Source organism: Solanum pennellii, chromosome 6 (genome assembly GCF_001406875.1).
Source record: "Solanum pennellii chromosome 6, SPENNV200".
Taxonomy (NCBI): domain Eukaryota; kingdom Viridiplantae; phylum Streptophyta; class Magnoliopsida; order Solanales; family Solanaceae; genus Solanum; species Solanum pennellii.
In genome coordinates, this window is record NC_028642.1 from 57,402,396 (window position 1) to 57,427,338 (window position 24,943).

General features: G+C 33.8%; 3 protein-coding genes and 1 long non-coding RNA gene across 6 annotated transcripts; 3 read left to right on the forward strand and 1 right to left on the reverse strand.

Annotated features, from left to right (window-relative positions):
* Window positions 1-578: 578 nt before the first annotated feature.
* Window positions 579-1,326, forward strand: LOC114077665. Its single transcript, XR_003579019.1, has 2 exons — window positions 579-933; window positions 1,197-1,326. It is a non-coding gene; the product is annotated as an uncharacterized LOC114077665 (long non-coding RNA).
* Window positions 1,327-6,374: 5,048 nt separating this feature from the next.
* On the forward strand, window positions 6,375-8,499 carry LOC107021862 ((R)-specific enoyl-CoA hydratase). 3 transcript variants are annotated; one of them, XM_015222581.2, is made up of 4 exons: window positions 6,375-6,629; window positions 7,174-7,506; window positions 7,840-7,955; window positions 8,042-8,499. In XM_015222581.2, the coding sequence occupies exons 2-4, from the start codon at window positions 7,246-7,248 to the stop codon at window positions 8,160-8,162; spliced, it is 498 nt and encodes a 165-aa protein (XP_015078067.1). In that variant the 5' UTR covers window positions 6,375-6,629; window positions 7,174-7,245; the 3' UTR covers window positions 8,163-8,499. The 3 variants fall into 3 exon arrangements, with proteins under 3 accessions (XP_015078067.1, XP_027773590.1, XP_015078068.1); XM_027917789.1 differs by lacking the exon at window positions 6,375-6,629 and adding an exon at window positions 6,665-7,085; XM_015222582.2 differs by lacking the exon at window positions 6,375-6,629 and having other exon boundaries at window positions 6,665-7,506.
* A 253-nt stretch (window positions 8,500-8,752) lies between these two features.
* Window positions 8,753-13,361, reverse strand: LOC107023518 (ruBisCO large subunit-binding protein subunit alpha, chloroplastic-like). Its single transcript, XM_015224232.1, has 8 exons — window positions 13,194-13,361; window positions 12,886-13,072; window positions 12,192-12,313; window positions 11,840-12,047; window positions 11,617-11,762; window positions 11,028-11,334; window positions 9,988-10,439; window positions 8,753-9,247 (listed from the first exon to the last, which is right to left on the reverse strand). Exons 1-8 carry the CDS (start codon window positions 13,344-13,346, stop codon window positions 8,957-8,959), a joined length of 1,866 nt encoding a protein of 621 aa, XP_015079718.1. The 5' UTR covers window positions 13,347-13,361; the 3' UTR covers window positions 8,753-8,956.
* A 792-nt stretch (window positions 13,362-14,153) lies between these two features.
* Window positions 14,154-23,123, forward strand: LOC107022676 (ABC transporter G family member 28-like). Its single transcript, XM_015223274.2, has 14 exons — window positions 14,154-14,495; window positions 14,834-14,910; window positions 15,168-15,458; window positions 15,650-15,713; window positions 15,826-15,972; window positions 16,565-16,599; window positions 17,300-17,373; window positions 18,254-19,119; window positions 19,383-19,679; window positions 19,890-20,378; window positions 20,935-21,083; window positions 21,827-22,116; window positions 22,204-22,334; window positions 22,592-23,123. Exons 1-14 carry the CDS (start codon window positions 14,278-14,280, stop codon window positions 22,746-22,748), a joined length of 3,285 nt encoding a protein of 1,094 aa, XP_015078760.1. The 5' UTR covers window positions 14,154-14,277; the 3' UTR covers window positions 22,749-23,123.
* The last annotated feature ends 1,820 nt before the right edge of the window (window positions 23,124-24,943 follow it).

Sequence of the window (24,943 nt, forward strand, 5' to 3'; positions counted from 1 at the left end):
AATTATGGATTATTGAAAAAATTGAAGTATGTTTTCTTTATTTCAACTTCAATTATATATATTATCGACTAATTGTTTTTTAATTAATAATTTATGTTGCTAATTATTGTAAAAAGGGAATGGGGTCAATAGATGTCGTAATCCGTGATTAAACAAGGTCTAGTCCAAATACCATGAAAAGGAATCAGTAGTCTTCATATGATCCTTTCATATCATATCAAATATTGTTTCATTTTACTGTTTATTTCAATAAATTATGAGGATTTTTCCATATTATGTTTAATATTAAATAGCTATATAAAATAATAGCAACATTCAAATTTAAAATTTCAAATATCATTAACCATATTAATCTAATAAAAGTGTAAACAAGTTTGTAAAGTTAAAAAAGATTTTTGTAAATTAGTACTAAAATTATCATCTTCTTTTTTTTAATGATTTCTCGTGTTCAACAGGAAAATAGACAACTAATATGAGACGGAGAAAAATATTTCTCTTTCTAAACAAATTAAATAGAGTTTGGTTTTGTTTTCTTCTTCTTGTTTTTTGAAAATTACGAAAACAGCAGTTAGTAGATTCTAAATGTTTGATACCCTCGTAGCATAGGCATTAGAGCCACACGTTTAGTCTCCTCCTATATATATATATATGTGGCATATATAATCACATAATATATACAAATATAGATAAAAAAAAATATTTTTCTTACAGTCGTTGTTTGCGTATGTAGCATAATCAAGATTCACATGAAAAGTTGCAAATTGGTTATATAATTAATGAAATTAATGGCTGGCTACTTGAAACTCATGAGAATCTTGATGATGCTGCATCTGCAATAAACGACTATTGCAATCAGAGCGTTGGAACGATACAGAAAAAATTAGTACGGCATGAATCAAGAAATGATCTATATATTTCTTAGATCAGGAACTTGTAAGTATACTTCCTAGTTCTTTATTCGTATGAATCTATATTTTCTGGAACTTTTTCATGTTCTTGTAGCTGAATTTCATTGTTGTTAATCTGTTTTTTCAAGTTAGAGCTACTGAATTTAGATTCTCTTAGTTTTATCTTCTTCTTTTTTTAATATAAAAATTAATAATTAGGCACAACTCTTTTAAGACTGATTAGAATGAGTTTCAAATTAAATATCATTTTAGAAAAAGAAGTGCATAGATCTTTGGTTATTCTCTCAGCAGGTACTCATGAAGGAGAGCAGAGCAGAGCAGATTCGAGATTTGAAATTCATGAATTTTTACAATAATCTCAAATTAATTTGTAATATTAATTGGATTTACAATTAAATATTTGATAAATTTTCAAATATATTTGGATCTGTATATCTTAATCTAATTTAATTCATGTCTTAATAATGAAGAAAAGAGCTTTAGTTACCTAATGGCCTTTCTTTTTTAAAGAACTGACCTAAGTTGCCGTCCGTCCACCCAATTGTTTCAACTAAAAATACGGGCAAATGTATAATATATGTAATTGTGCTGCTAAAAAAATAAATAAACAGTGAATCTTGACTATTTAATTAACTTTTGCGTTTCAAACTTACTTGGTCTTCTAAGAAGAAGAAGAGAAGCAAACTTCGTATTTTTTACTATATTAAAAATGATTTTTAAAAGCAATTAATTGATGTAATAGTTTAATTGTCGTTAAATATGTTTTACTAGAAGTTTTTAACACCTTCTATAAATGTCTGTATAATCTAAAGCGACGTCAAATCAAACGACAATAAATATTTTAGAGTTTTTTGTTAATATGGATATTTATTGATGCAAAATATTATTTGTGTTGTGTCAATTGCTTGTTTCATGGAATATTCTTCCAATTGATTTATTTTTGTTGTTGTTGATGATGATGAAAATAAGTCATACATGTAGATTTATTTATTTTACTTTTGAGGAGTGCATTGACGTATAAATCTTAGATCTTTATGATTGTTGATGAAAGAAAACATCAAACATATTTTAAAATTTTCTCTTATTAATCGGCCAGCTAAGTTTATATTGAACTATATAATTATATTATACCTGTCGCTATACATTTATAAAGCAACTATTGCAAGCAAAACTAAATTCAGTTCAATAATGGTTATGCATCTCATGGAAATATTTGCACATGAAAACTCAGTCCAATAAGAAAATATATTGCAAGCCTAATAGACGGTCAATACATATTACATGTAATAAAAAGATGACGATTATAAAATTACTTGTATGGAGTGTTTATATTAAATTATTATGATTTATTATAATTAAATAATTTAATTAATTTGATATAAATATAAAATTAAATAAATATTTATCACCTCACGATATCAATCCATTTTGAAAAAGCTTCTCAAGAAAGAGACCTCGAAGGGAGTTGAAAGCTAGTAGTCTTAAACTTTTGGCTCTTGTTTGTTTCAGTGCACAAATTTTGAAGGCCAAAGGTAATTAAGCTTGAAATTTTGCACATCGATTAAACAAAGTTCAAAGTTAAAAAATTCAAGATCATTCGCCATCGACATCATAAAAAAACTTATTTGGTAGGGGGAAGATCCCAATGAGCTACATTTCCAAAAATGCTACTATTACACCCTAATTGTGATTAATCTTAATTGGGAAAATTGTATATAATAGCAAACTAATAACCTAAATTAAATGGAATAACTAGGGTTTGATTTAATTGTACTCCATAGCAAACATTAGCTAAAATTTGCCAGCGTCTCTCTCCCAAAAATCTCGCTCGCCACTCTCCATTCTCGCTCGCCTCTCTCGCTTTATACACAGAAGTGTATAATTCTGTTTCTGTTTAGTATAAAGCGAGAGAAAATTGTATATATACATGCAAAAATATATATCTTCGTGTTATACACTTAATTATACAATTTACAAACATTTTACTTCAAATATTGCAGAGAAAAAGGCCAACGAATTATACAATTGCGAATTATACAATTGCAGTGAAATACAATTTTCTCTAGCTTTATACAACAGAAGTGTATATATTGTGTTTCTGTTTTTGTATAAAGCGAGAAAAACATATATCTTCTTGCTATACACTTATAATTATGCAATATACATACATTTTAATTCGATTCAACTGTATGCAAAACAAATTATATAATTGCAGCGAAATAGGCCAGCGAATTATACAATTTAGGCCAGCGAATTATACAATTGAATATGTATAGCAAATTATACAGTTTTATGTTTGCTATGGAGTGCAATTATGCAAAATTTGCTATAGCATACAAATATGAATTTTTTGTTTGCTATAAGTGAAAGTTACCCTTCTTAATTTGACCTGAGCTTTATGGATTTTTAGAATCATGGGCTAAAATTAAAGGCCTAAATCCGGACAATTATCTCCCTGAACAGCTTAATTTCTATACATTGTTCATGTGAAAAAAGATCAAGTTATACTAAGAAATCTTTGTGACAGAATTAAACTTTTTATGAAGAAAATTCAATCTAACAAATAAATATAACGGTTAACTTTTTCGCGAAAAATGTAAAATGAATTCGATTCATGTCATTGTCTCAGACTTTTCTTTTAGATTCTTAATCTGTCTTTTTCATTCCACTTGTTGCCAGAATATTAGTAATTCATTTTCCTCCATTGGTATTTCACTTTCACTTCACATTTCAATTAACTCACTCAACTATATATATCTAAAATTAGATGCAATTTCCTTCCCTTCAAACTTTCCAAATGTCTTTTTTTCTTTATCCATAAATTCGACGTGAATTATTAATTTTATTTTTGAACTATTTGATGGTCTTAAAACTTATCTTTTTATTTGACTAACTGAATTTAATTACACTCCAATCTTACAACATGAAATAAAATTCACTTTTAAATTCTTGTCAAGTTTAGTGGTGTTTTCAACTCTTCTTTCAAATTTTTATCAAAAATCTTATACTCCTACAAATTTTAAGATCACTTATTATATCACGTGGCAAACCAGAAATTTCAATTCAATACTTTTCTCTTCAATTTTTTTTTCCCACGGAATTTCAGAAAACAAAACGTACAACCTTGAAAGAACCAAATGCTAGCTCCACTAATATGTCTCAATTAATAATAATTCCATGTACCAATACAACAAACGTAGCTTTCTTTCTTTTCTTTTTTTTTTTCCTCATAATTTCATGAGTTATTCCTTTGATTTTTTCTGCGTGTATGTTTAATTTAGAGGGGGTGGGGATCACTATTATTAAAATGGACAATAAGCCACGTAACAAAAATAGTCGATGCAAAATGTATCAAAAGAGACATGATAATATATTTTTATTGTCCTTTTGACATTTTACGTCCACAAATTGGTAACAACTTTAGAAAATGAAGGGGAGCTGCAGTAATTAATAGGACTATAGTGGTCCATTTAAAAGTTTGGTGGTCCATTTGTAAATAAAGATTCATGAGGTCCTTATCAAGAAATATCACGATATATGAGTTGATGGCCAAATTAGAAACACGTATTTCCTATCAGGTGCAACTTGCTTGTTGCTGCATAAAAATAATGTGATACATATGACATTTCTCCAAGAAAAAAATAAAATAAATTTGAATGTCTTATTATTTCCTTGTTCAGAAACGAACGATCCTTTTCTTTTCTAAACGTCATTTTAGTTTCAATTTTTTACGTAACATATTTAAATTTCTGAGATTAAATAATATTTCGGTACATTGATATAATTTTTATTTAACATCACAAAATTAAAACGTTTCTTATATATTTTCTTAATTAAACTTCGTGTTAAATCGTATATACTAAGATCATTCTTTTTGACTTGACGCGGACGTGTTTCCACTTAAATGGAATAAGCACTAGAATTCTATTATGGAATGGGTTAATTTAGTTTTGATGTTACACCGTGGTGAAGTTTGAACTCACGAGGAAGCAATGTTTTAAAAGGCAAAATGAAGAGTCGTTTGAAACTTAACAAGTGATTGATGAGTATTTCTTTTATACTTCTGTTCATCCCCTGAATGGCAAGATCAATACACTTCTCATCTACTGAGCCTTCCAAGTTCCAACTTTGTGCATTAGTGCCACAAGTTTAGTCGTAAAACAAAACTACGAAGCAGTGTCACGTGACACCTCATGAGCCTTGCTAAATCCGGCCCCTGTTTCCAACCGTGTGCATTAAGCAAAACTGAATTCTGTAGTATAATGATCATTGAGAGTGAGCACGGAAAGTATAATGATTTAAATGGTAGACTAAAAGGTACAAAATATTCAGTTAGAAATTAAAACCAAAATGTATGATGTCAAATTTGACATACCGAATCCAGAATTCGTTTGGATCTATCATCCTCATAACTGCACCAGCATCACTGGGCCAAGCGCTGATCCCAAAATGGCCAATTTGCAGATTGATTGGTTTAGCTTTGCAGAGGTCCATACATAGGTGTCCGTCCCTATTCTGTTCCAAATTCAACGATCTAAGTTGTGATTGTCGTCAACAAAACAATAATATATTCAGTGTTATCCACAGGTGAGGTCTAGAGGGCTTGCCATCGACACTTAAATGTGTAAACTGGCCGAGCCTTTTCTACTGATCCAGAAGTTTTCGAGAACTGCCTAACTATACATTTTAATGCCTTACTTCTTTTTGTCAGTTGATGACATCTTTATTATCATTTGCCTTAATTGCCATTCTTCATTATGATTAATGTTGCTGAGAACGTTGAGTTCATGTAATTGTTGTCCGTTGTGTTTCCTGGGAGAATGTGTAGTGGTTAACCATGGCCATTATTTCTCCATAGTGAAATCTCATTATTCTTCCTCCATTCTTGTGACTTATGTAACTCTGAAGTCATTTATCTTCTCTATTTAATACTCATTATCTTACTATTCATTGTTAAGAAGAATTCCTCAACTTCAAAGCAGTTGTCTTCTGTTTTGAGTACAAGAAAATAGAGAGTACATAAAAATTAAGGAAAATACACAATACCCCTCAATCTATGCTCGAAATTTCAGATATACACTTATATTATACTAAGATCCTATTACCCCTGAACTTATTTTATACGTAATTTTCAACTCCTTTTTGGCCTACGTGACACTAGTTTGAAAACGAAAAGTCAAACAGTGTTGGGCCCACAAGGTAGTGCCATGTAAGCCGAAAAGGGGTAGAAAATTATTAATAAAATAAGTTCGAGAGTAATAGAACCTTAGTATAGTATAAGTGTGTCTCTGAGATTTTGGTTATAGATTGAGGGGTACTTGTGCATTATCCCTAAAAATTAATCAAAAAGAGAGTTCTCATCTGTTAAAAGGAGGTGTTTAATTTCTTTTTGTAAAGTTTTGGACTCAACTATTATTTCGAATTTGTTGAGTTATAATTTGTGATTAGAATGTTATATCCTCAATAAGGGATCAAGTCGAAAGAACTATTGCTAGCTAGACGATTGAAAAGATTTGTTGCAATAGACTTGAATTACACGCCTCAACCTCAACCTAAAGTGATTTTATTTTTTATTGTAATCTTATAATTTTGACTTTTTAACACCTCTGAATCAGTTGAAACATCTCCTTAGAGCCCACACAGTTGGCAGCAGTCAGCACACTGCTTTCGGTATGCCTTGTGAATGGTTGTAACAGTATTCGTGATTGGATCATCATAAAGGTATTCATTTTCCTACCAAGCGCCTCCGATCCGTATACAGCTGAAAAGTGTGGCATCGATCTTTATTTTTTATTAAAACCCACATAACTTGCCGCTGCTAGTAAACCCCAGTGTGTAAAAGCCTGTAAACGACTCTAATATAAGTTATACTATGCAAGCTTTATGCGAAAGACTCAACTCAAAAGTTATCAAGGAGAAATTGATATTGGGTCATTCTTATGATAATTATCCTCTAGACCAATTAAGTGATTCGAAGAACAAATTTATTTTTTTTGACAACTAAAATAATAATTTTTCCATACATTTAAAGTTGGAGTGTTTTTCATGTAGTTATAAAGGACTAAATGATCGATTTTCTGACCTAGCTATTGGTACAATGAACTGAGAATATTCCAAGCCTCAGACTGCACACAAACTGTTTGATGATTTGTTTCAAAGAGCCCTCACATTCAAATAGTACCTCTTAATTGTTCTTTATCTGTTCGTGATCAATAAAATCTTGAAGTGCGTTCAGTTAACTGTATCATTTGATCTTTACCTACAGGTGGAAGCTGGTACCCTACCTGCTTTACCACATTGAAGACGAATTGTCCATTGTCTTTGAAGTTTGTGGAAGATGCTTATGAAACGTCTCTTTTCATCTTCACATGTCTTTTCCTCGTCTTCCGCTTCTTCGAATTTGCTTAAAATCGGAAGCGTTTTGAAGCAAGCTAGGACATTTACAGATGATGATGTTCTTGGGTATTCTAAGCTGACCCATGACGCCAATCCATTGCACTTTGATGCTGAATGCGCCAAGAATGCTGGTTTCACTGACTGCCTTGTTCCTGGGATGCTTGTTGCTTCCTTATTTCCCAGGATTATTGCTGCCCATTTTGTAAGTTTTTAGATTGTTTAGTCTAGAGGTTGATCTATTCGTATATCTAATCGAAATCCACAACTTCATGATAAAGATAAACATGTTTTTAACATTTTGATTATTTAAAGGTTATGTAGAAGTAGTAACTGTTAATTGTTCATGTCGAAAAGAAGGTACTAACCAACTGAAATCGGTTAATGTATGCAGGTAGCTTAACGATCTTTAAACTTTTTTTGTGTATATAGCTTAAATAAACTAGCTAAATATGCATACTGTTGAATGGGGAACTAGTTTTATGTTGAAGAATCAGTTAGTGTAAATCTAACTCTTTTTATTTGGTAATTTCTCCAGCCAGGAGCTATCTATGTTTCACAAACCTTGCACTTCAAATTACCTGTTTATATAGGAGACGAGATCATTGCTGAGGTACAGGCAGTAAGCATCAGACAAATCAAAAACAAGTACATGTAAGTAGTACCTCTTGGCTGAAGATTGATACCGACATGAAGTATGTATTTTGTAGCTCCTAATTGTGTTGCTCTTTCTGATCCAGCGCAAAGCTGTCAACAAAATGTATCAAACGTGATGGTCCTCTGGTTATAGATGGTGAAGCAACAGCAATGTTACCATCTCTGGTCATGGAACCACCAAACTTGGAAATTACTTCCAGCTAATCGGTAACACCTTTGCTTGTCAGTTAAAACATTCTAGAGCTGCACGAGCTTCTCTTAAGAGAAATACGAAGGGAATTTCCCTGCATATTGCCAATCCTGGATCATTTGCATCAACAAGTTCTACAGCATAGATGTCATTCAGTTCAAAGTCTTTAAAGTTTTCGTAGTGATTAGCAAATGCTCATACTTTGTTCTTACTGATCGATGTTAGATTTGACTCTGCTACTTGCTGCCAAACAATGTCCTTGCACTAAAACTGTCATTTGAGCATAAAATCTTTATGGAGTCTTGAATTTCGATTCCTTTTGACTCCACCAATAGAGATATATTCTGCGTAGTCGTTACTTATCATATTAATTAACATGTATTTTCACATGAATTTATCATTTTATTATGTCCAATTAACAGCAAAAAATGACTAAGTTTGCAATACATGTCTTGCACACTTCTAACAATTCACTTGCATAGGTGATCAACTTGAAATTTTGAAGCTCCTGTCTAACTAACTTTTTCTTCCAAACTCTAAATTCTCTTTATCTCCTACTGTCAATGATCAAACAAGTAAACCACAGAAGAAACAGTTCATAAACTTCACGGAAAGGCATGTGAATAACTTAATATTTTATTAGTCTTAGAGGGAGTAAGTTCACAGCTAATCCCACTAGCAATGTACTTTTTATCTGAGCTCACATTACAGCTAGAGAACCAGTTGAAAATAACATGGCCTTCTCTTTTAGTCCTTGAAGCCTGATCAACACTAATCTTTTACCTGACTACTACTGTATAAGTATCGGTTACATCATGGGAAGTCCTTGTGGAGGAGCAAATGCTGGTGCACTAGGCATTTTTTTGTCCACGACAATCGCTTGAGTAGTGAGAACCATTCCTGCAACTGAGGCTGCATTCTGCAAGGCACATCTTGTTACCATGGCTGGATCGATGACACCAGCTTCTACTAAATCCTCATACTTGTCGGTCATTGCATTGTAACCCATCTTCCATTTGCTGCCCTTTATCTTCTCCACTACTACTTCCCCTTCAACCCCAGCATTCTGAGCAATCAAAGATGCCGGAGCTACTAATGCCTGCAACCACAATTAAACTTTAAAAAAGAACAAAAACGAAGAAGAAGAAGAAACAAGAAACTTAAATTGTACTTGGCAAGAGATTCATCCAAATGCACACTGTTAAACAGGCTTTCACTAGTTACGAACTATTTGTTTTGCACATGATTTTTGTTCAATTATCGACCATAATAAAGGATAAGAAAATGATATGCTACTACATATGCAGCAAGTGTTCAGTACATTCATGTCTAATTGCGCGTTATCCTGTGTTGTCACTGCTTTCCCGTTCCCAAATTCAAATAATACCACCCGAAGTCATCATCTGTTGTTCAGTGTATGTTTCCCAATAAGATTATGTCCTAGAAGTTAGCTCATGCCCTAACACATTGCAAGTTCTTGATCCTTCCACCAACAGATAGTGAGTTGATTAGAAGTTAGCTACTCCTCTCAATATTAACATTACAGTACAATCCATTTACTATAGAAAAGTTGCTAAAGCCACTAAGTCAAGAGATACTGTTCAGTTGATTCTCTAGCACAGATGACTAAAAACCCAAATTTCTCCAATCAAACAGATTATGATCTGAATTTCTAGAGTACGGCTATTAGCTCACCAATCAATTATATTGGAAATGGTTACATTACTATAAAAGACTTACCAAGGTGCCATAATTATAATTTAATAGGTAGCATACTCACAAAAATAAAACAAAATAACAAGAGAACTTCTTGATTGAAGTAACTTGAGCATTGTTTACCTTCTGCACAATGTCAGCGCCCAACTTCTCATCAGGATCTTCCAGATTGTCCTTAATGGCAGGAACATAATTTGATAGATGAACCAACGCAGCACCACCACCAGGTACAATTCCCTCTTCAATTGCAGCGAAAGTTGCATTTTTGGCATCCTCAATCCTAAGCTTGCGGTCCTCAAGCTCAGCTTCTGTTGCAGCACCAACCTTTATGACAGCAACACCTCCAGACAACTTTGCAATTCTCTCAGAAAGTTTCTCGGAGTCCGACACTGATTCTGACATGTCCAACTCCTTTTTAATCTGAGAAATCCTAGCCTGTATCTCGTCCTTCGACACATCATCAGCAAGGATGGTTGTTGAGTCCTTGGTGATAGTCACCTTTCTAGCAAAACCTAGTGCTTCGACCGGGGTACTCTCAACAGGCATACACAAATCAGCTGCCTGGTACTCGGCTCCTGCAAGTATACACAATCAGTACTTCAGGAAATATTCCCTTGTGAGGTAGATGCATTTGAGACTAGAGACATGATGCTTGATAAAATAATTCAGTCCACTATCGAAGAAAAGCAGAAAGGATAATAGCACTAAGGGGATTCGCTTAAAACAGAATTGCTAAAGAAACTGCAAAATTTATAAATTCAAGGAGAGTAAAACTACACATTATCTAAGAATTCTACTGGCTTAACATCCCACCAGCATCAGGTATAACTTCTTCCCCCTTTCCTCCTCAAACTCACATCCAAAATAGAAAATAAAAGAGGAAAAGAAAAAGACATTTTTTGAAGCCAATGTACTATGGTTCCTCCATTGATATAGTTCAATAATATGCTTTCACTTTCTTTTTTTACTTTTAAGATTATTCTGAAGACACCTAATCATACCAGAATGATGCTAACATTTACAACTGAACATCTCCGTTGGACAAATGCCTTCAATATATGCCTGACAAAACACAGGCAGCTTCCAACCAAGTTTACTCTTAACTAATATACTATTATCACTTTGTGGAAAGTGGTACAATTAGGTCAGGCAAGTTTAACCACCTGTTACAATGGCAATATCTTGAAGAAGAGCCTTCCTCCTTTGACCAAAACCAGGTGCTCTGATGGCAGCAACATTCAGTATACCTCGCAGCTTGTTCACAATAAGAGTAGCTAAAGCTTCTCCAGTTACTTCTCCAGCAATAATGAGTAGAGGGGCTCGTAATTGAGTTGCCTTCTCCAAGAGGGGCATAATATCCTTGATTGCTGAAATATCGTGATCTGTAACCAACACTCGAGCATTCTCAAATTCAACAACTAGTTTCTCCTGATTGGTGATGAATTGTGGGGAAATATATCCCTTATCAATCTGCAAACAACGGACCAAAGTTTGCATTAACATATATTACAGGCAGTGCAAGAACCATAGTGGGGTTCGTGGGTTCACCAGCGGCACAAAACCCACAGTTTCTGTCTCAAAACCCATGTATATACATGATAATCCATATATATATATATATATTGTAGCCCACATTCTCAACTCAGAACCCACGACATCTAAACCTTGGATCTTAACTGATTACAGTTGAACTACCAACCAAATAGAAAAAAAAACTGTGGAGAATACATTCTCGTCTAAGTAGGTGCATACCTCCATCCCTTCTTCAACACGAACAGTGGTTTCAAAGGAAGAGGATGACTCAATCGATAGAACACCATCAGGTCCAACTTTGTCAATTGCATCAGCAATCATGGTTCCAATCTCATCATCATTTCCAGCAGAGATAGAAGCAATAGCTGGTGGGAAGACAATTATTTGCAAAATACTTGATTGCTATCCATTCCAGCGTAACAAAAGAAGGAAAATTAATTACCTTTGATGTCATCACGACCTTTAACAGGCCTAGCCCTCCGTTCTAGCATTGCAACCAAAGCATTAACAGTTTTGTCAATGCCTCTCTTCAGAGAGACTGGATTTGCACCAGATGTAACACTTAAAAGACCATGCTTAATGATTTCCCTGGCAAGAACAGATGCAGTTGTTGTCCCGTCACCAGCAGCATCATTGGTTAGGCTTGCAACCTTCACCATAAATTCCAAAGTTTCAGTACACAAATCAAGGAATGTGATAAATGTGACAATCGTTCTTTAACTGTCTGTCTTTAGTACAATTAACCAGATACAGGAAAAGTTCAACAATGATCTTCACGGAAGAAAATAACGAACCTCTCTGATAAGGGTTGCGCCTGCATTTTCCATGGCATCAGCTAGCTCTATGGCTCGAGCAATCGTGACTCCATCGTTCACTACTTTTGGGGTATCATATTCGTCTAAAACCACATTCCTCCCTATAGAAAAGTAACAGGTCATCAAGAGTTCATATGAAATAAGCATTACAAAAGCATCATAACAGAGTTGATCAAATAAATGACTGATTTACTGGTATAGCATGAAACCTGCAGCAATGCTGGAGGACGAAAATCAATTCTGGCTTCAAAAGGAAAGTCTCTTTTGATGAAAAAATGAAAATTTTACCTTGTTATATTTTGGCAATTTCACATTTCTCTGTGCTTTCACACAGGAAGGATGACAAACACATAACATTGATACATCTGCAAAATGTCTCATGTTTAAAGTCTTCGCCTCCAGAAGAGGGAAAATATCTATCCTTACAATTATCTTAAACTTTAAACTTCATATGTACTTGTTACAACTAACACTAAGACATTATTATTAATCTCCAATACTCAAAAATTGCATCAAAGCACTCTCCGATTCGCTACGTATTATAGTTTAATCTTGTACTTTTTCCTAACCAAACACCACTGATAAATGACTTCATTCATTGCAAGATACTTTACATGAAAATAAAAATAAAAGAACTTCCATTGATTTGGAAGATGAAGCTTAGGAAACATACCCCTAGGACCAAGAGTGACACCGACAACATTAACGAGCTTATCAATTCCTGCTTGAAGGGCAGCTCTTGATTTCTGGTCAAATGCAATATCTTTAGCATTCGCCCTTACTACTAATCGGCTCTTTGAAGCCTTATTGTTGAATTTCTGTCCCTGCAATTGGTTCACCCTTCTTCCTTTCAACCCCACCTGCATTAACACCCCAATAGACCAAAAAACAGCTAAAGATCATAACTTTATGCAGATCCCCACAAATAAGAAAAAGATCACAAGTGTAAAGATCCCAACAAAGAAGATCAGAAAAATATACCTGTTTAGAGGAAGAAGAAAGGATAGAGGCAGTGGGAATCCCATTTGCAGAAGCCATTATCAGAAGAAAGTGTATACTGAAAGAGGGTTTAAGCAGCTGCAATGATATTCCTCTTCTACTGTCTATGAGTAAAAGGGGAGTAGGTGGAAGCATTAAGGTTTGTAGTAAATATTATAATATTATTTGAAAGTTGAAGTTATACATTTTCTTTTTCCATGCTAGGATAGTTAGCACCAAAAGATAAAAAAGATCTTGTCCAAAGGGTTTCGAGAGTTATTTATTGAAAAATTATATTATATATAAATACAAATTTTTAATTTAATAAATATATATATATTACTGACCATAATAAGATACATTTCAAAATGCATTTTATTTGAAAAAATAAAAATAAAATTAAACCCACTTCTTAAACGAGCTATAAAATTCTTTTTTTAAATATCAATGTTACACTAGTTATTTTTTAAAAAATATATATATACAAAATTAACCTAAAAAGAAAAGAAAATTATATTGCAACTATTTTTACTTTGGTTTCTAATGATTGTCGTGAAGAACGTGTGTTAATTATGAAAACGACGAGTGTATTAAATTGCATTAAAGGTAGACAGAATTCACATATATACAAATGTTATTTTTAAATAACAAATTGAAATACCTTTTTTTTTTTAAAAAATAATATATATTTTAAGATAATATTTTTTTTACGCCTCTTAACAAAGATATCGAATCATTTTCATTATAATAATATTTTATTAAATTACTATTCGATGAATAACAAAATTAGCACTTCACTAATTGAAGTAGTAAAAGTTGATTAAAAAAAAAGTACAATAACAAATAATTTGTTCTTTTTATTTTTAATTTTGTTGAGAAAGAAATCGTATATATATACATTTTTAAAAGACAGTTAGGCGCAAAATTCGAACTCGGCCAGTTTGTCCCTTTCCTATATCATCTCCCCGCCGTTTCTTTTCTCCAAAATTAAACCAATTTCCATTTTATCAAACTAAACTTTCCAATTTTGATTCTTCAAAAATTACACAGAAATTATTACATGAATTGATGGTCCTTTTCATGAAAAATGTGTAGACCAAAACAATGGAATTCCAACAATGTCAGCTTTATCTGCTTCACTGTTTTGGTTTTCATGGCGAATTTGGGTGCTGGGCAGCAAACTACCGGCAACAATTCCATGGGAATGCAGCTCCTCAAGGGAGCTCTTGCATCACGCGTCAAAAATTTGACCACCGCTATGACCAAAAATATGAAAGGACAATTGGATTTTTGCATCGAAAATGTGTAAGTCATAATTTTACTTTTTGTACATACATAATTTGGGGTAATTCTCTTTGAATGCTACATTAGGGGATCGGAGAAGGGGAAATTGGTTGGGGATTAAATCAAACTCGCACCAATACGGTGAAAGTTTTGGTAGTCAAACAACTGAACTAATTTTGTCAAATACTTAGAGTTGTTCTTTTTTTTTCATAGTAGCAGAAACAATAATGCTGTGATGCAGATGTAGTGTCACAAAGAGGTTCTTTGTTTCATTATTGTGGTGGTGTTTGGATTTGATGATTCAAATATATGGAAGGTTACGATTTGGTCTTAGTTGATAATGTTTGATTATGTTACAGAGACGCTGAGTGGGATGCTGCTTTCAATTTCTCCGATAATTCAGATTATTTGCAAGGGTGTCTTCAACAGACAAAAGGTATGAGGTGATCGATAAATTCCTCTGAGATACTTATCTTTTCTACTTTGAAATCAGCTCTACTCTATCTGGATTACCTTTAAAACCTTGCAGAATGATGTTTGTTACTATATAGAATTATAGATTCTGATTGACCAAGTAGGTACATAACATGCCTTGTCTTTTTTGGTAATTTGAATAATAGATTCACTTTTTGCAATGCTATAGAGCTGTTAGTGGTATTAAAACTCCTTTCTATGTCTTTGGTGACCTGATAGGGGATGTTCAGCAGCGATTGTGTACGGCATCAGAAATAAAGTTCTACTCTGTTAGTTTACTGGAAGCAACGGATGAAAGTGGCACTGCAAAAAGTTCCCATTACCTGAGACCAAACAGGAACTGTAATCTAACATCATGGAATCCTGGATGTGAGCCAGGATGGGCTTGTAGTGCTGGAAAAGACACGAAAATTGACTTTGAAAATGAGAAGGAGATTCCATCTAGAGTTCTGGATTGTCAATCTTGTTGTGAAGGCTTCTACTGTCCTTATGGTCTAACCTGCATGATACGTAAGTAATCTGGATTCTGGAAATTAACAATGACTTACAAGCTTACAGTTGCTTAAAAATTGTTTGTTATCTGGAGTAATTATTTATCTCAAATCAGTTGTATGCAAACAAAATTCTAGAATGACTTACAAGCTTACAGTTCCCTCTTGTTGATATGTTCTTTTTTTTGTTTTCCTTTTCTTCCCTTGAAGCCTGCCCCATGGGTGCTTATTGCCCTCGTGCAAAACTCAACACGACCACTGGTGTATGTGATCCGTAAGTTTTGTATATCCTGCTGGAGTTGTTGTAATTATTATTAGTACTCTTTTTACCTTGACAAATATATATTCACTTTCTTGACCTGATATTACTGCCTGAAAATATGCAGCTACCGCTATCAACTTCCTAATGGAATGGATAATCATACTTGTGGTGGAGCAGATGTGTGGTCTGATTTTGTGAGTGCTACTGAACTTTTTTGTTCGGCAGGATTTTACTGTCCATCAACTGTCCAGAAGAATCCTTGCAGTAAAGGGTATTTATTTTTCTTCCAAAAAGTAGCTCATTTGCTTTTATCCTGCAAGTTTAGGCAGCGGAAATGCATATCCAAGGGGGGTCACCGGGTTCACGTAAACCCATGCTTCCCTTCCGAGTTCCGAGATCATATATAGTAATGTTACATTTTAAAATATTGAAATAGAAATGTGTGAACCCACACTCAGAGTTCCATATAATGCGATGACGGCTGGGTGCACCTCTCTACGTGAGATTAGCAATTTGAATTTTATATTTTTCTTTCTTAAATAACACCTCTCTAAGAGGATATTGGTATTATTTTTGGAATTTTAATTAACTCCTATATATATATATATATAAAATTAATTTTGGACCTAGAATATTAACATTTTAACGGTTTTCAGTAATAAGAACCTAAATGTCGAACTGATCAAATTTATATCTTAGATCATCCTTTTTGTATTAGTGCACACATTATCTCAAAATCCTGAATACGCCTCTGAGCGGAATGCAGGATGTATTCTGATACATTTTGTGCATCTTTTTGCTCATAATCATAAGCTCATGCTAATCCCGTTTACTCACCTACAACTAATTTATGTGTTTTTCAGACATTACTGCAGAGCTGGTTCAACAGAACAAACAAGTAAGTCTATCTATTAGATAACAGTCCGCTGTATTTCAGTATAGAGTTTTTTATCATCTTTTTGGTTGCTTATTTATATATGAATGTCAGAAAATGAATAAAGTTTGATGCTTCTAAACATATAGTACCGGTGAAAACGACTTGTCAAATATCTTTCCATTGTTGTCTCATTTCACAACATATTTCTGATTTTAAAGAACAAAAACATACCGATGTTGTTGAGGAGTGTGCAGCTTGTTAGTCCAACTGAAATACAGTAGGAGGAATTCTTGGATACTCAGTTACAAATTCGGCATGCTGTCATCTCAATAATGGTCTTTCCTTAATCTGCTGTCTACCATTGCAATAAAAACAAATAAATTGAAGGTACAATAATAATGGCTTGAAAGATCTAGGACATGTCAGGATGGTGAAAAAAAAATGATCTGCTATGGACATTGTAACAACTTGCTTCATATTTCTTTCTTCTAAGAGAATGGTTTATCTGAGTTCCTTGTGCGGTTGTGGGGGTGAGACTATCTTCTTATTGACGTGCTTTAAAGCATAATATTTTAACTTCAAGACAATTCTACATGTTTTTGCTGCTGCATATCCAGTTGACAAATGGATGTATATTAAGTAAGAATCTTTGCATGTGATATTTTGTTACATGAACATGCCAAATGATAAAAAATGCATAACAGTTGTTATTCACACGCAGGCTGCTATAGATTTGCAACTTGTGAAAGTCAGACAGCAAACCAAAATATCACTTTTTATGGTCTCATGTTTTTTGTAAGTCATCATCTCATTCTTAAGTTATGCAGTCAGTGACTATCCAAGATAATTGTTGTGCTTAAACAAAAATTGCTCTTGAGTTGGTCAGAATTGCATGGCTATGCATGTTTTTTTATTTGTTAGGCTTGAAGAGGAAGGAAGAAACTGAAAAGTGATTAAGAGGGAAGAGATGGATGAAGTTCTTTCATGTTGTTGGATGCAGAACTGATAGAAAGAGAACCCATTCTCCATTTCATTTAAGACGAGGGAGGAGTGGAAACGGGGATATTGTATCTTCGCCCTTAGGCTAACCATTTCCTTTTAGAAAAGGGAATAGGGGAAGGGAAGATCAAGATATTCCATCTATCCATCTTTCGTTTAGCTTACTATTTATCTTCATGAGCAGGAGGAAAGGGGAGAGATTCAACTGGACATAATCTGATATCCTTCTATCCCAATTAAAGTGGATAGTAAGCACTAAAACCACACAAACAACCAGGAAACATGGTCCCAATATAATACATCTTACAAAATTTGGTACATATTTCATTATAACACTGACACTCAGACTACATCAACTGAACCATGTGAATATAGAGTTGTTTAGGCCTTGTAATATTCAATGGAGACATTCTGTACTTTGGAAGTTGTGTTTATGGAATGTAGCAACATTCTCTTAAGTAATTATCGAACAGATTCTCCTTTTATCTGAAAAAAATGCTGTATCCTCAGATTTGCATACATTTTCATTCTGTAGAGATATTAGATTTCTAATGTATATGGTTTTCTGTTCAAGCATTTAGCTACAATTGAAGATGCACATATTTATTATTTATACAGACATAAGATTCAGATTTTACACAAAAAATTCTCAACTGTTTTTTTCATTTTTCCATAGGGTGCAATCATGCTTGTACTTCTTATTATATACAACTGTTCTGACCAAGTTCTGAGCAGTAGAGAACGAAAACAAGCCAAGTCCAGAGAAGCCGGTGCAAGAAGTGCAAGGGAAAGTGCTCAGGCACAAAACAAATGGAAATCTAACCTTGCTAGCATGGGGTCTCAATTGTCGAAGACATTCTCCCGTAGAAAGTCAACAAGGCAGGACATGCAGAAGGATAGTGACCCAAGTAGACCTGGTAAGGATTCTGGCTTGCCCTTGCCCCCAGGTATGTCTCAGGCAAAAGCAAAGAAGCAACACAACCTCAAGAAGATGATCAATGAATCTGAAGACAGCCAGCCTGATAGTGAAGGTTCCAACATTGAAACTGGGGATAAAAAATTCAAAAAGGACAAGGGTAAACAATTACATTCAAGGACTCAAATTTTTAGATATGCATATGGACAAATCGAGAAAGAAAAAGCTATGCAGGAGCAGAACAAAGATATGACGTTTTCTGGAGTAATCAACATGGCAAGTGAGTTTGAGATAAGGCCCAGGCCTCCTATTGAGGTTCACTTTAAAGATTTGACACTTACTTTGAAGGGGAAAAACAAGCATCTGTTGAGGTGTGTAACCGGGACATTATCACCTGGCCGTGTTTCTGCTGTTATGGGTCCATCTGGCGCTGGAAAGACAACATTTCTATCTGCATTGACTGGAAAAGCTGCAGCAGGGTGTACTACAACTGGTTCGATTCTAATAAATGGAAAGTCTGACTCTATTCAGTCTTACAAGAAAGTTATTGGCTATGTTCCTCAAGATGATATAGTGCATGGAAATTTGACAGTGGAGGAGAATCTTTGGTTTAGTGCTCGGTGTAGGTATGCCACGATAGCTTATTTACCTATAGCTTAGTTATTGCTGACTCAATATCTTCCAAAAAGCCATATTTTCTAAATGTAAAGCAGTCTTCAATTTCAAGCTGAATTGTGATCTTTGACTTCTATGAATAGTTTGAAACAAAAAAAGTATCTCTTTTCGTTATCTGGAAAAGAGTTCTTTCTTGCAGTTTAGCTTTCTAGTTTGCAACTAGTAGCTTCACATTTATTCTTATCTGCTTGTCAATGTTGAATCATTCTTCCAGATTGGCTGCTGATTTGGCAAAACCAGAAAAGGTTTTAGTTGTTGAAAGAGTCATAGAGTCCCTGGGGTTGCAACAGGTGAGAGATTCTCTTGTGGGGACAGTGGAGAAGAGAGGCATCTCTGGAGGCCAGAGGAAGAGAGTAAATGTTGGGCTTGAAATGGTTATAGAACCTTCTTTGTTAATTTTAGATGAACCCACTTCTGGTCTGGATAGCTCTTCATCTCAGTTATTGCTTAGAGCACTTCGTCGTGAAGCTCTTGAAGGAGTGAATATATGCATGGTAGTTCATCAACCAAGGTATTGTTTGCAATCATAGTTTCTTCTCTTCGATCTCCCAATAAAAATGCTATTTGTTTGCAGTAGTAATAGAATAAATTATATTTAGCTATATATCATAACAGATACTTGTTTGTTAATTGCTGATCGCTGTCCTTGATTTATTAGATTAATTGTGTTAGCCAAAGTCATATTCTCCTTGCAGTAAATGACAGAAATCTCTTGTTTCAGCTATACTTTGTTTAGGATGTTTGACGATTTTATACTTCTAGCCAAGGGTGGCCTTACAGCATACCATGGACCAGTGTCAAAAGTTGAAGAGTACTTTGCAGGAATTGGAATCAACATCCCAGATCGTGTTAATCCTCCAGATCACTTCATTGATATTTTAGAGGGAATTTATAAACTTCCAGCAAGTATAGGAGTAAGCTATAAAGATCTTCCTCTTAAATGGATGCTTCATAATGGTTACCAAGTACCACCAGACATGCTAGGTCCTTCGGGATCAGCAGCTTCTACGGCTGGTGATAATTCATCTCATGGAGGAAGTTCGGCAGCTGTTGGTACTGAACAATCTTTTGTCGGAGAGCTGTGGTCGGATCTCAAATCCAATGTTGTACAGAATAAGGACCATATACAGCACAGACTTTTGCCATCAAAGGACTTGTCGAACCGAAAAACAGCTGGTTACCTCCTCCAATATAGATATTTCCTTGGAAGGTACGACTGGCTCCTTTCATTTCCAATAGTATACTTTTTATATATTCTTTGATATATTCTAACTTTCAATTTTCTGCTGAATGCTCTCAAAATGAGTAAGTCTTTCCATTAAATAGAGAGTATAATGATTACACATCCTAAAGATCCACCATTCTTATCCCTACAGATCAGCTATTCTATCTCTATAGTTCTGTTTTTCAATCCCTCTAAATCTGCATTGCTATCCCTTCAAATCAGCTATTCTATCACAATATTTATTTCTCTGATCCTATGAAAAATCTATGAAATATCATTAATATATACAATTATTCTCATGCTAACACTAGCAAGTCATTTATTTTGTTCGTTCTTCAATTCCTGTGTAAGAATATTTTGAATCTGTCCATTTTGCTTTCCCATAGTTAAGTCTAAACATGTTTATATAGTAGCTAACATGCCCAAGAGCCTGACAAGCAGATTTGTCCTAGTATGTTCTTTGCTTTATGAATATATCAAGTTAGTCTGTGATATTCCATGAATGGCATCTACTAACAGTTTAGTATTGTATATTAGTCAGACTCGGCAAGCAGCGACTGCGGGAAGCGAGGATACAATCGGTTGATTATCTTATACTATTACTTGCTGGGATCTGTTTAGGAACAATTGCTAAAGTGAGCGATGAAAGCTTTGGAGCACAGGGTTACCTTTACACCGTCATTGCAGTTTGTAAGTTACAACTTTAAAACAGCTGATATATGTATTCTTATTTTATTGTGAACTTGGTCAAATGACTGCATAAAGGTTGTGCATCAAATTTTGGGTTCTGCTTGAGAAATTTACGAAATACAGACTATGATTTCTAGTAGCAGTTAATCTTTAACTCATCACTTATAAATCCATTTCTTTCTTAACAAATTGGAAGGGTTTTTGCAAATACAATATATGTTGCACTTGAAGATTAGCATAGTATAAATTATCATATCAAGCTGGCAAACTATTTTCTAGTCAAATAAAGTAATTCGTTGCTGTTTGTTTGAACTTCTTTTCTGTTACGCCTATCCATCTGTCAGATTGACATCCAGGCGGGGGAGCGATGGCATCTCCTGTTTACTGATAGATCTGCCGCCACATTACTAGTCATAGTATTACTACTTACAGGAAGAAAGCTTCCTGAACCTCAAAAAAGGCAAGATACGACAGATACTGAGAAGTATAATAGGGAAGAGAGAGCTTAGATTAAGAACTTGGATTAATGATTAAGCATGGTATCTGTTGCTCTAAAAGTATGTCTAGTGTACATGGTATAAAACCATGAAACTTCTGAAAGAAAGTTGTGTATATTAATTCCTTTCACTTGATGTTACCCCATTCATCATGAAAATTTTAAACTGGCAATCCTGAAACTAGCCTTTGTCATATGTGCTAAAACATTGTTCTGATCTAACATAATGTTTATTCTTGACTTCCAGCTCTTCTCGGCAAGATTGCAGCATTGAGGTCATTTTCTCAAGACAAACTATACTATTGGAGAGAGAGTTCATCCGGCATGAGCAGCTTGGCTTACTTTATGGCCAAGGATACGCTTGACCATTTCAATACAATTGTAAAGCCTGCAGTTTATCTATCAATGTTCTATTTCTTCAATAATCCAAGATCCACCATTTGGGATAATTACCTCGTCTTGCTTTGTCTCACATACTGCATTACGGGAATAGCTTATTGTATGGCCATCTACTTTGAACCTGGTCCTGCCCAACTGGTGGGTGTTTTGAACTTAAATTGTTATATAATATGAACTGACTCTTTACTGTGATTCTATACTTACAAACTAATTTTGTCTGTCCAGTGGTCGGTGTTGCTACCAGTTGTTTTGACTCTCATCGCAAAGCAGGACGATGACCCACTTACAGCAAAAATAGGAAATTATTGCTATCCTAAGTGGGCTTTGGAAGCATTTTTGCTTGCAACAGCTAGAAGGTTCGGTGCATTCTCTCTCTCTTTGTATCTCATATGTCAAAATGGTGTATTTCTTTAATGCTTTAGAGTTGTCTTGCCTGGCATGATAAATTCCTGCTAGGTTTGCACTTCTTGTTATCAATCATCAGTCATTCAGAATCAAATGTATCTGGTCTTTGACTCTAAAAATGTTCATTAAGCTAAGTCTGGACAATGTTAAAGAAGTCGTTCAAGCGTAAAGTTTTGTTCCTTTTTTTTTTTTTATATTTTACTTCCAGGTACTCTGGTGTGTGGTTGATCTCAAGATGTGGTTTACTAAAGTCAAGGCACTACGATCTTGGTGACTGGTATCCTTGCTTGATAAAGCTCATCCTTGTGGGTTTTCTCAGCCGTTTCGTGGCATTCTTCTGTTTGGTGATGTTCCATAAAAAATAAGTCATTTCGTTCTCTTGTTTCATTGCTTGGCATTCCAGCACAATCACGGTAAAATGCAGGTTTGCACAAGAACTTTGTAAATCGTATACGACTATCTTCCATCCACAATGTAAATGCAGTAAAAATTAGTCTGTGATGGCAAATGAAGTCAACAATATTGGCAGAAATGTAAAATGTACATATGTGCTAATTTTAGTTTCATTGGAAGTTTTACTTTGCTTCCTGAATCTTGTTATTAGCTATAACCCTTTACGAGAAATGACTGAATACCTTCTTGTCTACTATACATAATTTTCTTCCATATCCTTTGAAAGTTTACAAGGGATCATTGTTCAGCTACTGCTCAGAAATTGGATGGATAAATATTAATGTGAATTCTGGAAATACTATTGTCTGAGCCGGTGTCTGACTATCTCATATTAGAGTCTGATTAAATCTAAATTTCTACTGAAAAATCTCACGCTTTCTAACAAAGACGACTTGAAACCTAACATGGTTAAATGTAGACCACTCGTATGATTTGGACAGTTTTTTTGTTTTTTTGTTTGTTTGGATTTAACTGATTTCTTTTTTGAGTAGCTGAGTTTCTTTGGTCAGCAACTTTTGTATTACTATATCCAAAATCTATCATTATGCCATATTTATAAAAGTCAACTTTCTTTTATTTGACCCAAAAAGTTCAGAAGACATTATTAGAATATTTGATGGAGGTAAAAGTGAAGTGAGAAATGAAACACATCAACAAGTGGGTTATCGTAACATAATTAAATTCAAATTTAAAAGTTCAATTATTATCTTACAATTTTATAAAAAGAAAGGATATATATATATATATTTTATGAAAAATACGTTTTAAATATCGTTAATCTTCAAAATATTCAAAAAAAAATTTAAGATATTAAATATTATTTTTCTTGAGATTAATCAAAAGTGCGATTCGACATTTTTTGAGAAAATTTTCAAAGAATGCATGCTATAGGTGTCCATGGTCCACTTTTTTGCTGTTATTTCCTTTAGTCAAAAGGTGAATAAGAACCTTTTGTCCTCCTTTTCTTATAATCATTTATTGCATCGTGACATTATTTATTATAACGTTTACTAACATTGTTGTGAGTATATTGCTGAGATTGAATACTACTACTACTTACTAATATTCCAACTGAAACCTTTTGACAAAATTGCAACTCTAAAATGCCACAGTACTTTTGATAGACATGACATCAAAAGAGGGGACGACTCATAAAATTTTGATTTTTATGTGGTCAAAGTATTGCATCTCTTAATTTGTTATGTGTTCCAGAAAATTCTTTGGCGTATTAAGTTGAAGTTATAAGGTGTGTTGATCAATTCCAAAACTTTCAAAACTCAATACTTGTATAAAAAAACAATGCTATTTTTATTTAGCATTGTCATCTTGATCATTTCCAGAGATTCTTCATATGTCAATGAAGTTTATTTTAAGACAACAACTTGCTTGTAAATTGCATTAAAAAAATAATACAAACCTTAAAGCTTTTTAAAAAGTCAAACTAAAATATGAAAGGTATTGTTGGTATGTTATGCAATAATTAAGACTTTCGTTTCAAGATACTGTAAGGAGCCACACACCGAACAAGGATTCTGCTATATATACCACTCACAAATATGCTGTTCGATGCGTTGTTTCTCTTTTAATTAAAAAAGTTTCGAATTTGGATTTTGAGATATGAAAATCTATGCAAATTAAGATTAGTTGGCTCCAGTACAGATATTAAACATCAAATAATTAATATACTTATCAATATCTAAAAGAGGAGCACAACCTAAATTGTTTGGACTTATTAAAAATATTACTATATGCATAAAAAAATATATCATTTAAAAAAATTTAATATATAATTAATAACATTTTTAAAAAATTTGAACATAGTCAAAAAAAAATTCTAAACCAAAGGTCCTTTCAGATTAGGTATACTTCTTCCATTTTCAGCCAAACCAGAAAAGTGTTTCCTGTTTTCCTTTTAGTTTTAGAATAGGAACCCAATCTGCTACCCCACTTTCCTAATTTATAGTAGCCGCCTCTACTTACGCTTACTTTTAGTTTTTGTTAGACTAACTAATATTCCTATTATATTTTTCGCCATTGTTTATTTGAATTTTTAATTGTTGATAAAAGCTCGATTAATTATAATTAAAAATATAGAAAGAAAATTTGT